General features: G+C 45.0%; 1 protein-coding gene across 1 annotated transcript in view; it reads left to right on the top strand.

Annotated features, from left to right (window-relative positions):
• Positions 1 to 11660, top strand: part of zbtb33 (zinc finger and BTB domain containing 33) — a 68509-nt gene extending 56849 nt beyond the window's left edge. The window contains exons 3-5 of the mRNA XM_033030215.1: positions 497 to 656; positions 820 to 996; positions 8067 to 11660. Of these exons, the coding sequence (XP_032886106.1) occupies positions 596 to 656; positions 820 to 996; positions 8067 to 9922 (2094 nt within the window). The 5' untranslated portion in view covers positions 497 to 595 and the 3' untranslated portion in view covers positions 9923 to 11660. The remainder of the gene's footprint in view (positions 1 to 496; positions 657 to 819; positions 997 to 8066) is intronic.
• Positions 11661 to 18936: the final 7276 nt, after the last annotated feature.

Here is an 18936-nt window from a genome sequence, read left to right as displayed (position 1 = left end):
TCATGCCTGCACGTCTTCAAGGGGAGGTGACCACTGAATCCAACCACTGCTGGAAGTCACTGTGCCACCTCGGGAGCCACGGCACAGAAGAATGGCAGCCCTGGCACGGGAGCGGGCGCCCCGCTTCACGGATGCAGACCTCGACGTCTTAGTGGAAGAGGTGGAAAATCGGAGGAAGATCCTATACGCTAGGGGACCCAGGAAGCCCTTCCGGACAGAGATGAAGTACCAGTGGGGGGAAGTGGCCAGAAAAGTCATTGCTCAGAGCCATGCCCCAAGCACCTGGTCCCAATGCCGCAAATAGTTTAATGACCTCACACGTGTGGTCAAGGTGAGTGCAGACAGCCATCAAATGCACTGCTACTGCCACATACTCACCATTACCCAACATCCACACACCTCGCATCTCACACTCACCTAACCATTCAACTGTGGCAGCCATTTCATGCAAGCGCATTGAAACCCAGTCATTAATGCTCTTCCCTCTCTCTTGCAGGAGAAGATTGCTCGCAACTGCCAGCAGCAGCAGCAGTCTGGAGGGGCCCCTGGCCGTGCCCAGAGGCTCAGTCAATTGGAAGAGAGAGTGCTGGTGATTATGCGCTCAGATGCCCCACAAGCAATGGCCACCGGTGGACTGGAGATCGTTAATAATGATGGTATGCTCACATCCGATTCTTCCTCCCGCGTCTCAACTCCCTCTCCACCCTCACCACAAGCATGACGTTTGCTATCCCATCTCACACAAATGGTTTGGATGTGCTCCCCTTGCCTGTCCCCTTCCCTCACCATGACCGTGCTCTTGTCCCTTTCTCATTTCAGACACACAGGACATGCCGCCTGCCTTCGCCCAAGCTGAGGAGCTGCAGGAGTCAGAGGAGGAAGAGGAGGATGCACCGTCGCTGCAGTTGTCACTCCCATCCACCAGCTCAGATCCTGGCACCTCGCGGACTCTGGAGGACAGTTTAGCGGCGAGATCTACACGTCGTGAATCACCAGGCACGTGTGGCGGGGTGGGAGGGTAGCCCAGGTGCCAGCTCCTCGGAGGGTGAGGTCGTACGCCAGCTCCGCCCCGGAGGACTCTGATGATGATTTTGATGGGGCGGCCTACAGGCGAAGGCTGATGAGGATGCATGTGGACATGCTCGGGGCATTGTCCGACCTGCCCGAGAGCCTGCGTGAAATGTCGAGAAGCATAGGTCCAGCCTTGCATAGGTCTTTGCACAGAGTCTGGAGCCCATCCTTTCCACTATGAAAGTGGTGGCCAGCTCTATGTCGACACTGACGGACCCGACCACGATGCAGTGTCTGATGACAGAAGTCTCAGTTTCCATTGCAGTTCAGGCCACGGCCACCCAGAGGCTGAGTGCTGCAGTGGAAGCTCAGACTGCTGCCAGCCAAGCTAAGAAACCACTGCCATCATGGCTCTGCAGTTCTTCTGCAGTTGTATAGGGCTCTGGTGAGACCACATCTAGAGTATTGTGTACAGTATTGGTCTCCTAATTTGAGGAAGGACATCCTTGTGATTAAGGCAGTGCAGCGTAGGTTCACGAGATTGATCCCTGGGATGGCGGGACTGTCATATGAGGAAAGATTGAAAAGACTAGGCTTGTATTCACTGGAGTTTAGAAGGATGAGGGGAAATCTTATAGAAACATATAAAATTATAAAAGGACTGGACAAGCTAGATGCAGGAAAAATGTTCACACTGTTGGGCGAGTCCAGAACCAGGGGCCACAGTCTTAGAATAAAGGGGAGGCCATTTAAGACTGAGGTGAGAAAAAACTTTTTCACCCAGAGAGTTGTGAATTTATGGAATTCCCTGCCACAGAGGGCAGTGGAGGCCAAGTCACTGGATGGATTTAAGAGAGGGTTAGATAGAGCTCTAGGGGCTAGTGGAGTCAAGGGATATGGGGAGAAGGCAGGCACGGGTTATTGATAGGGGACGATCAGCCATGATCACAATGAATGGCGGTGCTGGCTCGAAGGGCCGAATGACCTGCTCCTGCACCTATTTTCTATGTTTCTATGGCTCTGGACTCCACTGTGAGCAGGGGCTTTGAGGCTGTGAAGGCTCTCTTGCGATCAGCCGATCGCTAGGCTAGCCGACACCATGGGCCCCAGGGTAGTGTCAGTGTGCCCATGGAGTACGAATAGGCTGTCCTCTCTCAGAACGACTTCATTCACGCTCCCACCACTCTCACTATGACAGTGCCCTCACAGTCTCCTGTCAACCAGCCAGCCGAGACTGTGGACGCTCACGGAGACACGGTGCAGTGTGAAGCCAAGCCCACCGAGGCCCAGAGCTGTTCGCAGTCGCCCTCCATGGACATACGCAACCTCCTCCACTCTAAAGGGGCAATAGTTCACCAGCCTGGCTGATGTCACAGTGAGGTAGGTACCCTGCATAGAAGCAGTAGGCCAGGCAAAGACACTTGGAGAGTGGCGCTAAAAGACTGCGTAAGGGCGATAGGTAAAAGATTGTATGGTCTGGGTATTGACTGGATGTATAAAAATCCTGGACATTTTATCGCTTAATTCTGACTTTTGTGATTTATACAGAAAGGGACACTTAAATGGCCACTGTCAGAAGAATGGGAATATGAGAATGGGTCATTATGGGGATTTGTGTTTCTCTTCATTCTTGCACTTGCAAATGTTGGGAGTGAAGGGGAGGTCAACATATATTGATCATGTCTATGTTTCTTTGAGCTTGGTGAAGAACCTGCTTTAGAACTAACTATCTGCACTGCTTGTGGTGCTGTTATAAGGCCTGAACTAATACACTGCGTGAAGCTCGATCAGGAAGAGTTTCTTGGTTGTTGTTGCAGTCCAGTTATAAAATGGCACTGAGTAGAGTCATTGTGTCTTTGTTAGTCTGCAGTGATGGTTCAGGGTGGTTTGTATGCTTGCCACTACAGTGGCCAATGAGGGGAGCTTTCTTCAGTGCCTTTGGTGATTTAAATCACCCCTCATAACCGTTCTTAAAAACAGCACCAGGATTTTGTTTGATAGAATTTCAAGCTCTCACCTCCGATTTTGCAGCCCTGATAATTAAGCAACTTATTGAAGTTATTTTAAGATCTGTGGTGATCCTTAGGATCTTTCTCTTGAGAGAATGTGTAGTGGGAATGTGTAGTGGGAGTTAGGGTTGGGTCGGGTACTTTTCGGCGCTGCAAAGGAAACGATCTGCTTTAAGTTTTCAACTTATTTCCTTCCCTGTGGCACATTAGAACAGTCTTATGTCAGTGTTAATGCTAAATGCATATGACAAAATAAATTCAAGAGCATGCTGTAGTGTGAATAGAAAACAAATTAAATGAAATGCAGGTCAGTAAATTTTGATGAACTTTCTAAAACGCTAAAAACCCCCATCGGCCATCCCTCACGAAAAGCAGTCCTGAATGCTAACCCTAACCCTAACCCTAACCCTAACCCTAACCCTCCAAAACGGAGGCGCCGAAACAGTGGCGCTGAATGATACCATTCCGCATTGAGATGCCCACCAGATGCGTTTGGCTTTTGCCAGGCACCTGTGTAATGCAATGTTAATATACCATTTAATATTTCATTGGTGGCAAGGTCTTGCAGCTCATGGCCACAGATAGATTCACTCCTGTGGGTGCACATTGGAGAGAATGCTGTCCTCACAAGAATACCAAGGCTATAAACTGCGTGCCATGAAAGCTCTCTTCGCTGTTGTCTGCCATCATCTTCATACTCATCCTCTTTACTTCCCTTCTCCATGTAAGGGCTCTACTCCCATGATTATCTAAGAGGCAACCTGACAGAGGGAGACATAATTCTGAGGGTCCTAAATCGGGTATATAGTAGGAAAGCTCTCCATTGTAGAGACATCTAAAACCAGAAGGTGTAGATTTATAGCCCTGTCCCACGGTGCGAGTTCATTCTAAGAGCTTTCTCGATTAAAAAAAAAATCAAACTCGTGGTAAGCACGGAGAATGAACGTAACGGGTACGTCGGAGCTCAGGGACGTCTCTTAGCGCTAACGGCAGGTACTCGGGAAGACTCGCTAACGGCAGGTAAGCACGGGAGGACTCGTGAAGATTTTTCAACATGATGAAAAATGTCCACGAGAGCCCCGAGTACCGACGAGTGGCCATTACCGTAAATCTCCGAGTTCGAATCAGGGCAAACTCGGGAGAGCTCTTGGAATGAACACGTACCTTGGGACAGGGGTTTAAGGCAATAAGAGGGGATGTGAAGATGACTTTATTACCCAGAGGATGGTTGGAATCTGGAACACACTCCCTGAGTAGTTAGTGGAGCCAGGTACTCTCACATGGTTGGAGAAGTATCTAGACCAGGACTTGGAAGGGTTTAGACCAAATGCAGGTAAATTCGCATGAGTATGGAAAGGTACGTGATGCTCGGCACAGGCATGGTGGGCCCAAGGGCCTGTTTTGGTGTGTGTGACAATACTACGAATCTAGCCAAGAAAACAAAGCTTGAGGCCTCTTTGGAGAATTTAGGCAGATTGTCCCTGAGTGATCAGAACATGGGCTCTCATGTTGGAGACCTTAATGCACACTTCTCTAACCTCCTGGTGCCACCATATAGTTGCATTCTCCAGATCTACTGCACTGATGTGACAAGCCAAGGATAGAGGGGATAATCCTTGACCCCCAAGAACCATGATTCCTATGAAATCTGGCTGGGTCTTATGGTAGGGGCAGCACGGTGGCGCAGAGGTAGAGTTGCTGCCTTACAGCAGCAGAGACCTGGGTTCGATCTTGACTGTGGCAGCTGTCTGTACAGAGTTGTGACCACGTGGGTTTTTATCCAGGTGCTCTGGTTTCCTCCCACACTTCAAAGACGTAAAGGTTTGTAGGTTAATTGGCTTTGGTAAGAATTTGTAAATCGTCCTTAGTGTGTAGGATGGTGAAAGTATATGGGTATCGCTGGTCGGTGTGGACTCGGTGGGCCGATGGGCCTGCTTCCGCAGCATATTTCTAAACTAAACTAAAAGATGGAATGTATGAGGATGGGATTTCCTGATAAATGGCATTGACTATCAGTATTTTCTTTTGATGGTAATATACCAGCTGGACATTCAGACTGTGATAACCTTGCAATTCATGATGAACTCCAGGTACTTGCATAGGATCCTAGCGCCATGTAAGAACTGTTTATCATTCACTGAATCTTGAGGCAGCTCATAATTCTGACAAATCCAGATTCCGGAGATGCCTGCTAGTTTCTGACCAAGGGGAAGATCATGAAGTCTGTCCGCATTGAGTAGAATGCATCAGCAACATCTCTAATGCTGACAGCGTGGAACAGAACTTGCCATTACCTGCAGTGAACTGAGGCCTAGGTTGACTGTGGTTTTGACCCTTCCAGGTAGGGTGGTCGGGACATGACACTGGAAATAGGAATGTGGCATTCAGAAGATTGTTGGTGAAGTGGCCTGACTGATCAGAGCCTGACTGCCTCCTTCATTAGCTTCCTTTGTCAAGTTGTCCTTGCACTTGACCTCTCCTCTCGTTCATGGCCATGCTGCTGTCCCAGCACTGTCCCAGTGAAAAAACCCACAGTGCTCACCTGGACTCTGTGCCACCTCTACCTGAAGTCTTTAGGCCTTTGGAAAAAAAACCCTACAATTCGATGCTGCAAGTGATGGATGATTTGTGTAAAGAGCACAGATGCAGGATGTATCCCTACTGCTAGAGAGTTTCATCCATGTGTGTGGTACACACTAAATACTACTGACCTTCCCTCAGGAGACAATTGGGCACCACATGTGGATTGATATAACTAACACGTGCATGCTCAGGGTGCTCCATCTGTACCATGCACTTGGAAGTTTGCAATTAAAGTGCCCAATAAATGCTAGTGATTACTTTTCCTGCACAGAATCACACTGCTTTAAGGAGTATGTGAGAAATTGGTAGCTCAATGTTGTGAGTCTCCTTTCCAATGTTTAGGGACTGCCAGGTTTAAGTGCAGTGGCAGTGATTAACAGTCGGGGAAATAGGAGATAAAGCTAATTGCTGTGTATCACTGAATTGCTTTAAATCCCATTATTTCCAGGGCTGGCCTTACTGCCCCCCCCCCTTTATTCTTAAACTGTGACCCCTGGTTCTGAACTCCCCCAACATCGGGAACATTTTTCCTGCAGTTACAGTAAGTGAAAATCTAGCAGGCAAGCAGGATGCTTTCTCCAACCACCCCCATTTGAAGGCCACTATCTTCCACCGTTTCTACCCAGTGCTTGGTATTTACTTCCAGCAGACACTGGTTGTCCTCCAGAATGCACCGAGCCGCAGCCTGATCCATGCCGGTCACCAGGGCGAATTCAGCACAGAGACTCTCACGGCAGCGGCGTAATGCTTCCGACACCTCCGACGGCCCGGGACTCTTGCAGTGAGGCTGCTCCATGGCCAGAGCTGCAGCAAACAACTCACCAGCCCGGCAAACACTCGCCAGCCCCGGCTCCCCGTCCGCATCTGTCCCCGCCGCTGCTTCTGCTTCTGTCCCCCCCTCAGCCTCGGCTCTCCAACACCCACGGCACCCTGTTGATATGAGTTTTGACATTTTCGTTGATCACAGAATTTCTCACGACAGAGAGTGAGAAAGTTGTGATCAGCGTGAGAGCGTGAGAATTTGGCGAAATTCAATGTGTGAAAGTTGGCAGCCCTGTTATTTTCCATGGCCTTGCAGGGCCTCACTGAACCTACAACCATCCACAATTTTCGTGCACTCCGTCCACTTGCTCCAAACCCCTTTCAAATATCTGTTGGCTCAGTTGTACTTTCTCCCTCCCCTCAGTTCTGCCAGAATCCGGCAATTGCAGTAAATATAATTTATCAAATGCTGCCCAACCTCAGCATATCTACTCTTTACCAAATGATGTCATTATCCCTTCTCCCTATTACACCATGGCTTACTTATACTGTATGTCCCTCAGTCTGTTTCTTCTCAGGCTAAGAACTCACCCAGATACTGCATCTGCAGAATAGCCCTCACTGCCCCTTAGCTTCACTTCATCACACTGTAACAAAACTCAAACAAATGGACAGCTCTGAGAGAAGACAGAAACACTGGAAACATGCTGGCAAGAGAGTGTTTAGAAAAAACAAAATGGGGAAAAAGTAGTAAGAACGATACCAGGTCATAACAATAGTGTTTTGTGGGAGTTGAAGCCAAAAGGAAAGATGGAGCTGTATTTAAATAAATTGGTAGCCAAAGGCAGAATGAAACAACTGTTCAAATTGGAAAGCAGCAGTTGGTAGTTACAGAAAGATGGATAACTATTTAAGTGCCAAAGAAGATGAAATGTATATTACAATTAATTTTGCATCGCATTATTTCATTTATAGCTTCTCTCACTTACCATCAGTGCCACAGGATAATCGGTTATGAATGATCTAACAAGCATTCTTTAACTGTTTTCTTTGGCACGATCTGCATATATTGCACCACAGTTCACTGGGGTAAAACTTCCATGGTATATTTCTGATCTCTGGTCAAAAATTTGGCTGAAGATATGAGAGAAGCCATGTATGGGTGATGTTAGGAGATACTGCAGAAATGTAATGCTACCATTTTTTTAAATAAATTGAAAATGAATTCTGATTTTAAATGGTAGAGATTTGACCTTGAAATTTGTCCTCGACTGTACTAAATATGCATGTACGTAATGGCCCCAGGTTATACTTCCTTTTGACATTCAGCTCAATTTTGCATTCAGCGTGGATGGTTGAGGACAAATATTTACCCCAAGGAGTTTATCAGAAATCCCCATCTTGGCTGTTTCCTCAAAAGTCGGTATTCTCAATCCTTTGGAGACTCTGTGGAGTTTCCCTACCTGCTTCCACTACCTGCAACCTCCGGCAACCACCTGCAACCTCCGGGAACCACATGGAAACCTTAGGTGGGGCGCAAAGTCTCCAGAGGTTTCCATTCAGGTTTCCTAAGTGGGACAGGGGCATAATTACTGTTACAATTGTACAATGTTTGACGTAAACTTGTCCATTTAACAGGATTTGAATAGTCTGTCAGCCGACTCATTTTCATTGGAAATATTATCTTTGTTTTTGATATAGTTATGGAGAGCAAAAAACTGATTAGTGCAACCGACATCCATCACTCGGGAACATTGTTGAAGTCTCTTAATGAGCAGCGGGCCCAAGGACTGTTCTGTGATATTACAATAATTGTGGAGGATCGCAAATTTCGAGCACATAAGAATGTCTTGTCATCTGCCAGTAGCTACTTCCATCACCTTTTCAGTCTCGATGCCACCAGCAATGTCAACGGACAAGTCCTTGAACTGAACTTCGTGAGAGCAGAGGTATTTGCCGAGATCCTGAATTTTATCTACACCTCCAAGTTGGTTCATGTGAATGCTGAACTTGTAAGTGAGTTGATTCATTCTGGGCAGGCCTTGGGGCTAAGATTCCTCGCTGACATAGGGGAATCGCTTTCAAAGTTAAAAGGATTGGCACCAAATGTCAACAGTGCTGCCTCTGTGATAAACTCCAGGGGTGAGGCCACGCAGAATATTGATGCTGAGTTAACAGTGCAACCTGAACGTTTGATTGTACACGTTGAAGAAGGAGGTCTGGGACCACGAATAACTGATGCCTTCTCCCTGTCTAGTGCAGAGTTTAGGGTTGCAAAAGGTAATGGTAAGGACTCAGCCAGCGGTGAAGACTCAGATGATAGTGATGATGTTATTTTCTGCAGTGTAATTTCACCACCTAAACAACCTTCCAGTGTAGCGAGCATGGGTTCAATGAAAACAAGAATTATTGTTCCTAATGTACCAGTGAGTTCTGACAATTTAGGAGTTCAAACAATACAAAGTACCCTGGCACCAGAGACATCCTTGAATGTTGGGGGTTTTCAAGTCAATATCCCCAATGGAAGCACGGAAAGTGGGCAAAATACTGCAAGCAACCAGCAAAGCACAAACGGCGTAAATGTGAAGTTTCTTCAAGATGGCAAACAACTTGTGACTATAGATAAAATGGCGGGCATTGACACGTTGTCTAAAGGTTGCAGAGTCTATGCAAATATCGACACAAATCCTAACACGTATCACATTGTGGTGCCGAACAAAGATGACCTTGCCAACCGTGAACCCAAGCAGAACAAGCAGCCAGGGTTTGCTGACCAGAACTTGCTTCTGATCGGAGTCAAGGTGTCCGAAGATGGAGGCCACTCGAGCATTCCAACGATGCCTGAAAATTCTGGTGCTCATGTGAACGATTCAAGACCTATATACATCAATGAAGAGTTCTTTCCCGATGCAAAGCGAATGAAAAAGGAACAAGATCATTATGAGTTAATTGTAGATGGACGAGTATTTTATGTGTGCATTGTTTGTAAGCGGTCTTATGCATGCCTGACTAGCTTGAGAAGGCACTTCAATGTTCACTCCTGGGAGAAGAAATATCCTTGCCATTACTGTGAGAAAGTGTTTCCACTGGCAGAGTATCGTACGAAGCACGAAATTCTCCACACTGGCGAACGGCGGTACCAGTGCTTGACCTGTGGCGAGACCTTCATCAATTACCAGGTGATGTCGTCACACATCAGGTCGGCCCACAGCAAGAAGATTGGAAAGAGCACGGCTGAAGACGAGACTGTTCCCGACTCAAAGCTTTACCGCTTGCTGCCGTGCAAAAGCTTACAGATCAGACAGTATGGGTTCCTAACTGCAAGCGCATCAAGCGCAGTGGCTAAGATTAATGAAGACGGAATATTGTATCATGTAGGAAATGACAGTGAAGGAACTCCGCAGCTTGCCACCCCAGAGACCATTGGGGGTGGTAAGCCATCCACCTGGGATGATATTTTCCCTCAGGAAGGAACCCCAGTTTACAGGTACAATTCCTTAGATGGCAATTCCGAATTAGAATTTGTTATACCAGAATCCTTCAGAGAAATGGCTTGAAGTCATTCAAGCTATGCCGGAACTGATCGTAACAAACACATGGACTGTGATACCTGGTGAACTGCTGACAGCCAACCTTTGGTCATAGTATTGTACTAACTGACTAGTTAAGCATTTGTGTTTCAGGCAAACAAATTATTCAGTGGCTGGACCATTGTGTGGGTAACTCAGTCTTTTTTTTTTGAAGAAATAGCATTTCTGTCAAACGTATTGATGTCACTGTAGAATGCATCAAGAACTGTGAAGCGGAATGTAGCTGTGGCTTTGAACAAAAATGCAGATTCTATGCTGACATTTCGTCAGAAGTAGCCCGGAATCAATGGACATTCTTATGCAATATACATTATTTTGAAAGAATTTTCAATTAGTTTCATCCTTACTGGTCCAGCAGCCGTTACCCAGATGTTTATATTTACATATTTCTGATCAGGAACTGAATTTGTGGAAATGTTATGTGCTAGCACTTTTAATTTTACATTGTACAGCTGAGATAATGGGCTACTGTTGTATCTTTTCTAGTAAATCATCTTCCTAAGCATTATGGATTACTATTTTAGTGTTGTACACAATTAACTAATCACTAGGTCCTACTTCCTAAAGTGACTTCCTGGCATTTTTAAACACAATGTGTAGAAGATCATCAGAGTGTACAGTGCTGCAGCACTTTCATTAAACAAAGAAGGAGCAAAACTCATTCCAGCTTTTGTTGCTGGTGATGAATAGGTGAAAAGAAATAACCCAAATTGGTGTAAGTGCAGGATGTGGCAGCTCTTCTGCGACCAGCACGAAGGAAAGGCAAGTGGTGATGATAATAGGTCAACATCCTCATCAGACAAATACAGCTTAACTCAGAAAGCCTGTCTTCCATTCATTCCATGATCATTGTCTTTGCAACATCACTCACTCTTTCACAGTTTGACATGTATCATTTGAATTAAGAATGTGCCGGATTAAACTAGATTAATAAATATGGAATGAATAATGGAAAAGGATGGGTGAGGAAACATTGATGTAACCCCTAAGGTGTTGCGTAGTCCAGCATGTAACATAGATTATTTTGGACAACATGATCCGATAGCAGATTTCTTACCGGCCATTATTTAGATTTATGTTCTGTTGATTATGTTTTATTAAACTAGATGCTCATGCAGTACTTTGGGATGAAAGCTTATAAATCTAATAGTTAAAAAGATGAACAATTATCTGCAATATTTGAAATATCTAAAATATGCATGAAAGTGCTATTTTGTTTGCCAGATTCCAATTTTACAAGTATTCTTCTCTGTTTTTATTCTACTGTGAAGTTGGCAGTGTTTGTACTTAACAGAATCTAGCTTCTATTTGCATAGTGTAATAATACCATTTTCATGTATGGCTTTGGGCATAATTTATCATTTTGTAGCTCTTATCATTGTTTTGCTGATGTTTTAGATATGCTTTGAAGAAGAATTAGGATTGCAATGTTTTATTAACAGTGATTGATGGATGCTGGATTTTTCTGATGCAATTTCACCCAAACTACTTTTAAAAGTTAAAAAGAAAATCCTAAATTAGCAATTTAGAATATTTTAATGGTCAAAATATCACTGTAGCAATGTATGTCATTTGCCCAAGTCTCTCAATACTTACAGTGCCCTCCATAATGTTTGGGACAAAGACCCATCATTTATTTATTTGCCTCTGTACTCCACAATTTGAAATTTGTAATAGAAAAAAATACGTGGTTAAAGCGCATAGTCAGATTTTAAATATTTTTATACATTTTGGTTTCACCATGTAGAAATTACAGCAGTGGTTATACATAGTCCCCCCCATTTCAGGGCACCATAATGCTTGTGACACAGCAATGTCATGTGCATTGAAAGTAGTTATGTTTAGTATTTTGTTGCATATCCTTAGTATTCGATGACTACTTGAAATGCGATTCATGTCTTCTCTGGTGATGCTCTGCCAGGTCTGTATTGCATCCATCTTTAGCTTATGTTTGTTTTGGGGGCTAGTCCCCTTCAGTTTTCTCAACATATAAAAGGCAAGCTCAATTGGGTTCAGATCAGGTGATTGACTTGGCCACTCAAGAATGGACCATTTTTTACCTTTGAAAAACTCCTTTGTTGCTTTAGCAGAATGTTTCGGATCCTTGTCTTGCTGTAGAATGCACCGCAGGCCAATGAGTTTTGAGGCATTTGTTTGAACTTGAGCAGATAGGATGTGTCTATACACTACAGAATTCATTATGTTACTACCATCAGCAGTTGTATCACCAATGAAGATATGTGAGCCAGTACCTTCAGCAGCCATACGTGCCCAGGCCATAACACCCTCACCACCGTGTTTCACATATGAGGTGGTATGCTTTGGATCTTGGGCAGTTCCTTCTCTCCTCCATACGTTGCTCTTGCCATCACTCTGATATAAGTTAATCTTCATCTCATCTGTCCACAAGACCATTTTCCTGAACTGTGTTTGCTCTTTTAAGTACTTCTTGGCAAACTGTAACCTGGCTATCCTATTTTTGCGGCTAACCAGTGGTTTGCATCTTGCAGTGTAGCCTCTGTATTTCTGTTCATGACGTCTTCTGCTGACTGTGGTCATTTACAAATCCACACCGGACTCCTGAAGAGTGTTTCTGATCTGTCGGACAGGTGTTTGGGGATTTTTCTTTATTATAGAGAGAATTCTTCTGTCATCAGCTATGGGGTCATGCTATAAAAGTTTCCAATGGTGATGGAAAGACTAGGTGCTGCGAGCTCTCTTATGCCTGCATTAAGGAGGCAATTAAACACACCTGGACAATTACAAACACCGTGAAGCCATGTGTCCCAAACATTAGGTGCCCTGAAATGGGGGGACTGTGTATAAACACAGCTGTAATTTCTACATGGTGAAAACAAAATGTATAAAAAATACCTTTTAATAAAATCTGACAGTGCACTTTAACCACATGTTAAACTGTAGTTGTTTAAAGTGCTTTATAAATAAAGTTATTATTATTATTATGTGATTTTTTCTATTACAAATCTCAAATTGTGGAGTGCAGAGGCAAATAAATAAATGATGGGTCTTTGTCCCAAACATTATGAAGGGCACTGTAGTTTTGAACTGTTAGAAGCAAAAATATGTTGCTTTCTTGAAGCTCTCTCATTAAATTTTGTTGTTTTGCCGTATTGAACATGTATTTTGAGGCAAACAGCTATTCAGTATCCATTTAGCAAAAAAAGCTATCAGCAAAATTATTTCCCTTTTTGAAAATCCTGCACTGTATGGGTCAATATGGTACATAAATTGCTTCACTTTCTAAAATGCAAATAAACCATGGTCCCATAAATTTTCAGAAATGTAGAAAAGTAATAAACCTTGTAAAATGAATAGCCTATCATTTTGTTTGTAACAGTTTTGCATGCATAGACTAGAACAAAACTGCAGAATAGAAAATCTTACATTTGCGTTAAAGTAATTCTTTTGAATTACCTCAGATGTTGGTCTAAATAATACTGTTCTGTCCTATTGTGCAAGCAAGGTTAATGCTTTTATACCAGTGAAAATAATAAAACTACTAATAATGTAAATATAGTTGTAACAAAGCTTCTTCCTTAGTATAGGTTATTGTTGTCACTTTTCTATTTTCTTTCATTTGAAGCCGTAGAATGTAACTTTATTTATTGTGTTTGCTTTTTTGATGAGAAAAATAAAAATTTCAGAACTGTTTGACTTGTACCTGCATTTTGTTTGGTTTGTTAAACCAAATGAATAACCTTACAGAATGTCTTTAATCTTTCAATGCGACTAATGTTATGAAGGTGAATGCACAAATTTTGTGCTTGGACAGAACTGTTGGAATACAAACTCACGGGTATTGGCTAACCCCCTGCATCTCTTTGCTAAACAGTATTTCTTAGTGTGTAAGTATAGCTGACAACATACTTCCAAACCCTATTTAGGCCTTGTCAAGAGGAGAAGGTGCAATCGAGATTCACAAGGATGGTACCCGAACTCAAGGTGATATGTACCGATAGATGCTGAATAGGCTAGAACCTTTTCTTCAGAAAGAATAATGCTGATGGGTGATCCATAGAGGTCTTCAAGATTAAAAAACATATCTGATGTGGTGAAAATGTACCCTTCGGCTTAGGAAGTTCGGCATGTCCCCAACTCTCACCAACTTCTATAATTGCACCGTAGACAGAGTTTTATTGGGATGCATCACCTTCATACAACTAGCTCCACCCAAGACCGCGAGAAATTGCAGAGAATTGTGGACGCAGCCCAGACCATCACACAAACCAACTTCATTTCCATTGTGTAAGAAGGAACTGCAGATGCTGGTTTAAACCGAAGATAGACTCAAAAAGCTGGAATAACATGCTGCCTATCCCACTGAGATACTCCAGCTTTTTGTGCCTCCCTTCCATTGACTTCATATACACTTCACGCTGCCTTAGCAAGACCACCAGCATAATCAAGGATGAGTCTCACCCTGGTCACTCCCTCTTTTCCCCTCTCCCATCAGGCTAGAATTCAGTTGTGTGAAAACGCACATCGACAGTTTCTTCCCAACTTTCATCAGGCAACTGAATCATCCTATCCACAACCGGAGAGCAGTCCTAAGACACTATCTACCTCGCTGGAGACCTTCGGACTATCTTTAATTGGACTGTACTGGACTTTATCTTGCACTAAACGTTATTCCCTATATCATTTATCTACACTGTGGATAGCTCGATTGTAATCATGCATAGTCTTTTTGTTGACTGGTTAGCACACAACAAAAGCTTTCCACTGTACCTGATACACGTGTCAATAAACTAAACTCCTGCAGAACAGTCCAAATCCAGCAGCACAGTGGTGCAGCTGGTAGAGCTGCTGCTGCACAACATTAGAAACCTGAGTTTGATCCTGACCACGGGAGCTGTCTGTGGAGTTAGCATGGTCTCCCTGTGACCAAGTGGGTTTCCTCGAAGTGCTCTGGTTTCCTTCGACATCCTAAAGACGCACAGATTTGTAGATTAATTGACCTTTGTAAATTGCTACTTGTGTGCAGGGAGTGGATGAGAAAGTGGCATAACAGTGAACTAGTGTGAATGTGTGATCGATGGAGAGCGTGGACTCGGTGGATCGAAATGCCTTTTTCCATGGTCTAATCCTATGTTGGAAATCTTTACCTTTTCAGTTAAGTACTGTGGACACTTGTATTGAATAGCTGCCAGTTAAGAGAATATACAGCGCAGTTTGCAGCAAAAATCAAGCAGACCTCTCAGTTCTGCGGGTTCACTAGTAGACTTATCTGCAACTGTTACTCTGAATCAATAGATAGTTGAGTGAAATTATTTTTTTAATAAAGGGTTTTAAGGCCAGGTGCTGCTGTATGTTATGTAAGCAGTTTTAAATTAGCTTAATTGGCCATATAAAATAATTTTAATCAATTAGACGGGCCAACCTTTCCAAAAATATTGAATTGGGAATCTTTGACAGCCATTCATTCACTTCAAATCCATAACTGGTATATAATTCCAAGTGTGTTCACATTTGGCGGTTGTGCTCCAGGTCTGCACAGACTTGTTCATTGAAACATTCAAGAGGACGGGCCTCATTCTTAACATTTGCAAAACAAAGGTCTTGTACCGACTGGCTGCTGCTATATAACAGAACCCTCCATTAATATGACTCGGGCAAGATCCTGGAAAATGTGGAGCACTTCCCATATCCTGGGAGCCACCTTGCAGTGAAGTCAGACGTTGATGAAGCAGAAGTTAATCAACGTCTAGGCACCACTGATTGAGGAAAAGGGTGATTGAAGGTTGAGCTTCAAATCCAGGGTCAACCATACAGTCCACCAGGCAGCGGTGATCCCTGGTATCTAATATACTTCTGAGACGCTAACAACCTGCGGCAGGCATCTCAAGGCACTAGAAATACCAACATCACAGTCTCAGTAAAAATCTCCAAATGTATTAGAGGGACGAGCAAGCCAAAGTCAACATTTCCTCCAGATCAACATTGAGGTCCTGACAGCATTTGGTTAAGTCTGTTGAGCTGGAATGAAGAAGAATGGGCAGCTTATTTGTTTAAAGAAGAGTTCTGACCTGAAACGTTACATATTGATGTTCACCAGAGATGTTGCCTGACCCGCTGAATTGTCCCAGCATTTTGTGTTTATCTTCAGATCATTGGTGTGTCTGACAGCAGACATCTTAAATAGATATCCTATACTCAGCATATACAACCCACCTGCCTTCCCCATCAGGCATCTCCATCTCCATCTTTAGTTTAGCTTAGTTTAGAGATTCAGCTTGGAAACAGGCCCTTCAACCCATTGAGTCCATGCTGACCAGCAATCAACCCACAAACTAGTTCCATCCTACACATGAGGGACAATTTATAGAAGCCAATTAACCTACAAACCTACACGTCTTTGGAACGTTGGAGGTAACCGGAGCACCCGGAGAAAACCCACATGGTCACAGGGAGAGTGTACAAAGTCCATACGGACAACACCCGTAATGGGGATTGAACCCGGGTCTCTGGCAACTCTACTGCTGCGCCACTGTGCCACCCAGTGATTGGTTCAGGAGTCTGATAGCCATGGGGAACTATCTGATAGCCATGGGGAACCTGTTCTTAAAAAATATAATCAGTACATCCTTTCTCAGCTAAGGGAATGAAAACTATATATTTCAGATGCTGCCCATTCACGGCACTGTACAATTCTATTCAGACATCCTTACTTATGCTTTTAAAATCCTCTTATAATCGATGCTTCCATACTGTTAATCACTTTGCGAATTAGCCTTCAGTGATTTGTGTACGCGGTTACAGGAGAACGTACAAACTCCGTACAGGCAGCACTCCGTACGGATGGAACCCGGGTCTTGCGCGGTAAGGCAGCAACTCTACCGCTGCACCACTGTGCTGTCCCACTGTAGGAATAGTAGTAAGGCAGTACACAAAGAGTCACCATGTTTTCTGCACCATCTTGTGCCCTTCAAGTTTCAACTTTGTAAATAGAGTCCTATCTTGGCCCGTTGACCTGGTAGCGGCACTGGGTCAGTATTGGCCTGGCCTGGCGATGCTGTTGATGTCCTCCACTGCTGCTCTTTGCTGCTGCAGGCCACGTCCAATCCACGATCTGCTCTCTTGTCTGTGCCCCAAACTGTCAATAATTATATATATATATATATATGACATGATTTCACAGGGGAACCCTCAAGTGCACACTGCCCTGTGAGTGACATCACCAGTATGTGATCTAGTTACTCTGTTCATGGGTGCATTACATCAGCGGCCAAGAGTGTTTTTTATTGTCATATGTCCCAAAACGGGACAATGAAACTCTTACTTACAGCAGCGCAACAGATATGTAAACATGTAATGCATATGTAAACATTGTATAAAGATGTGTCCCTTAAATCAGGGCTGCCAACATTGGGTGAGAGTCGAGAGTGAGAAATTGCGAGGGGGCGTCGCGACCGGGGTGGGGGGGGGGGGGGGGGGGGGGGGGTTAAGTAGATATTTTACAACTGATTCACCTGGTTAGTTTTATCTCCGGCTGCTTCATGTTGTCGGCGGCTGCACATCCAACCAAGAAAGAAGAGAAGAGAAGAGATGCGACGCCACTCACAGCCGCCAACTGACGCGCTTCCACAGACCGCACAGATCGTTGTGATATGGCGCAAAAAGACAAACTGTGCAGGGACTGAAGACAGCGTGAGAATTCTGTCATCAGCGTGAGAATTGGCTGAAATGCGTGACTCTCACGCTCAAAGCGTGAGAGTTGGCAGCCCTGTCTAAGGCCAGGATGTGACAACAGACGCACAGGGAGACACATACACAAAGGAAGACACACACACACACAGGGGAGAGACAGACACACACACACACAAGGAGACAGACACACACACACACACACACACACACACACACACACACACACACACACACACAGGGAGACAGACACACCCACACAGGGAGACAGACAGACACACACACACACACAGGGAGACACACACACACACACACACACACACACAGGGGGGGACACACACACACACGGTGAGCCACACACACACGGACACACATACACAAAGGGACACACACACACACACAGGGATACGCGCACACACACACACACACAGGGACACACACACACACACACACACACACAGGGATACACACACACAGGGAGACACAGACACACACACACAGGGAGACACACACACACGGAGACACACACACACAGGGAGACACACACAGGGAGACACACACACAGGGACACACACACACAGGGAGACAGACACAGGGAGACACACACACAGGGAGACACACACACAGGGAGACACACACACACACACACAGGGAGACACACACACACAGGGAGACACACACACAGGGAGAGACACACACACAGGGAGACACATACACAGGGAGACACACACACAGGGAGACACACAGACATGCACACACACACACACAGGGAGACACACACACACACAGGGAGACACACACACACACACACGGAGATACACACACACAGGGAGAGACACACACACACACACACACACACACAGGGAGACACATACACAAAGGAAGACACACACACACAAACCCGCACACAGGGAGACACACAGGGGACACAGACACACACACACCTTTCCTTCCCCCCCCCCCTCCATCCTCCCTCCTCCCTCTTTCCTCCCCCCTCTTTTTATCACGCTTCCTATTTCTCCCCCTTCTCCTTCCCTTCCTTCATCCCCTTTCTACATTCCCTCCCCCTGTCTCTCTTTGCCTCCATCCCTCCCTTTTCTCTCTCTCTCGCTCTCTCTCTCTTTCTCCTCTCCCTCTCTTTCCCCGGCCGCCCAATGTGTCCGGCGGGCACGGTGTAGCGTGGATTGGCGGCGCTGGCGCTGCCGTGTGAGTTGAAGGGCAGGAGGGAGGGAGGGAGCGAGGTTGCCGCGGTAGCCGGAAGCGCAGCGCTCGCAGGCGGCTCACAAAAGCGCTGGCACCCGCTGCCCGGGACCGAC

The sequence above is a fragment of the Amblyraja radiata genome, chromosome 12 (assembly GCF_010909765.2).
Source record: "Amblyraja radiata isolate CabotCenter1 chromosome 12, sAmbRad1.1.pri, whole genome shotgun sequence".
Classification (NCBI taxonomy): Eukaryota; Metazoa; Chordata; class Chondrichthyes; order Rajiformes; family Rajidae; genus Amblyraja; species Amblyraja radiata.
Note: the sequence above shows the minus strand (reverse complement) of the source record. Positions and strands in the feature narration are given on the sequence as shown.